This window comes from Salvelinus alpinus, chromosome 14 (genome assembly GCF_045679555.1).
Source record: "Salvelinus alpinus chromosome 14, SLU_Salpinus.1, whole genome shotgun sequence".
NCBI lineage: Eukaryota > Metazoa > Chordata > Actinopteri > Salmoniformes > Salmonidae > Salvelinus > Salvelinus alpinus.
The window spans coordinates 45,076,286-45,078,426 of record NC_092099.1 but is presented as its reverse complement, the minus strand read 5'-3'; the positions used below and the strand labels follow the sequence as shown (position 1 = coordinate 45,078,426).

General features: G+C 51.7%; 1 protein-coding gene across 1 annotated transcript; it reads right to left on the bottom strand.

The window, feature by feature from the left end:
* Nucleotides 1–655: 655 nt before the first annotated feature.
* Nucleotides 656–1,532, bottom strand: LOC139538253 (protein DVR-1-like). Its single transcript, XM_071340103.1, has 2 exons — nucleotides 1,508–1,532; nucleotides 656–1,420 (listed from the first exon to the last, which is right to left on the bottom strand). Exons 1-2 carry the CDS (start codon nucleotides 1,530–1,532, stop codon nucleotides 771–773), a joined length of 675 nt encoding a protein of 224 aa, XP_071196204.1. The 3' UTR covers nucleotides 656–770.
* Between the last annotated feature and the right edge of the window lie 609 nt (nucleotides 1,533–2,141).

Genomic DNA, 2,141 nt, shown 5'->3' with positions numbered 1-2,141 from the left:
AAAAGTAACAGTAAGTATCTGGTGTGGCCACCAGCTGCATTAAGTACTGCAGTGCATCACCTCCTCATGGACTGCACCAGATTTGCCAGTTCTTGCTGTGAGATGTTACCTCACTCTTCCACCAAGGCACCTGCAAGTTTCCGGACATTTCTGGCGTGGGGAATGGCCCTAGCCCTCACCCTCCGATCCAACAGGTCCCAGACGTGCTCAATGGGATTGAGATCTGGGCTCTTCGCTGGCCATGGCAGAACACTGACATTCCATTCTTGCAGAAAGTACAGGCCTCTGTGTAGCGCTCATTCCTTCGACGATAAACGCAAATCCAACCATCACCCCTGGTGAGACACAATCACGACTCGTCAGTGAAGAGCACTTTTTGCCAGTCCTGTCTGGTCCAGCGACGGTGGATTTGTGCCCATAGGCGATATTGTTGCCGGTGATGTCTGGTGAGGACCTGCCTTACAAACAGACCTACAAGCCCTCAGTCCAGCCTCTCTCAGCCTATTGTGTACAGTCTGAGCACTGATGGAGGGATTGTGCGTTCCTGGTATAACTCGGGCAGTTGTTGTTACCATCCTGTACCTGTCCCGCAGGTGTGATGTTCGGATGTACCAATCCTGTGCAGGTGTTGTTGCAGTGGCAGACCATGTGTGAGGACGATCAGCTGTCTGTCCTGTCTCCCTGTAGCGCTCTTAGGCGTCTCACAGTACGGACATTGCAATTTATTGCCCTGGCCACATCTGCAGTCCTCATGCCTCCTTGCTGCATGCCTAAGGCACTTTCACGCAAATGAGCAGGGACCCCTGGGTATCTTTCTTTTGCCAGCCCACGTCCTTGAAGTCGATGTAGAGGCGGCGCGGCTTACACACGTTGCTGGGTGTAACCGGCAGGTAGACGGCGCTCCTCTTCTGCCGAGAGCGGCACTGGAGTGGATTCAGGGATACAACCACCAGGGAGGCATGGAACTCTGGGAGGGTTACGGTCGGCCCTAACAGGACGGCGTTCGCCAGGTTCCGGGCCATGAAGAAGTCCGTCGCCTGGGTGTGGACGGGGTGTGGCTGCAGCTCCAGCACCAGGCCGTAGTTATGACCCGGTTTACGCCAGTTCTCTGCCAGCGCTGTGAGGTCCAGGGTGAGGGATCCGGCCTCTGGTTCCAGCTGCACCGACTGGGACAGCACCAGCCTGCGGTGGGCCTCGTGGCTCGCTCCCCTCAGGGTCACACGCAACACCTTGTACAGGGACACGCTGAGCGCCTGTGGGCCCCGGAGGAACCTTGGTGTGCTGCAAATTTCCCAATGGAACTTGATTTCCAGCTGTGCCAGAGAGAGCTGCTCCACGGGCTGCAGGACAGACATGTTGAAGAACAGATGTTTCTCCACACAGCCGTGGCAGCTCCCGCTCCAGCCTGATACCAGTCTACCTTCAGTGGACAGACAAAAGAATACATATTAGCTTCACACTCTAGAAGTAGGAACTACGTTTCAGTTTACAATATTTGGAAGGTCACAGTCAATATCGGCCTTCAGCTGCATAAACAAACCAAATGCTCTCTGAACTTGTCCACCACGTTTCCTTGTTCATTGGTCAATTTTGGCCCTAAAACAACAGGAGTGAAGGAACTCCAGATGTAATTGTTTTCAAAAAAACAAAATGGTACAATATCTGTAAAATATCAAACATGTTCAACTATGGATTGTGTAGGCCCATGTAGCTCAATGACTCAATTAATATAAAAAAAATTAAACAGACATTCCCTCTGTCATCCACTGATCTTAAAGGGGAAATCTGCCACCTTTTAGGAAATAGCCGAGGGATGTGGCTTTAGAAACGTAGCCTAACCGGCGCCGGTAGCCGGTAACCGGTAGCCTAACCGGCGCCGGTAACCGGTAGCCTAACCGATGCATCCGGCGCCGAAACGAGATGGCCGCCTCGCTTCGCGTTCCTTGGAAAATATGCAGTATTTTGTTTTTTTATGTGTTATTTCTTACATCGGTACCCCAGGTAATCTTAGGTTTCATTACATACAGTCGGGAGGAACTACTGAATATACGATTAACGTCAACTCATCATCGTTCCTACCAGGAATATGACTTTCCCGAAACGTATCCAGTGTTTTGCCTTCCACCCAATACAATGGATCT

What these genes read in the sequence shown, in the direction of transcription:
- LOC139538253 (XM_071340103.1), bottom strand. Translation starts at nt 1,532, where the DNA reads ATGCAGCTGAAGGCCGATATTGACT. An exon ending in GCTGAAGGCCGATATTGACT is followed by an intron (nt 1,421 to 1,507) that starts GTGACCTTCCAA and finishes TGTCCACTGAAG; the next exon opens with GTAGACTGGTATCAGGCTGG.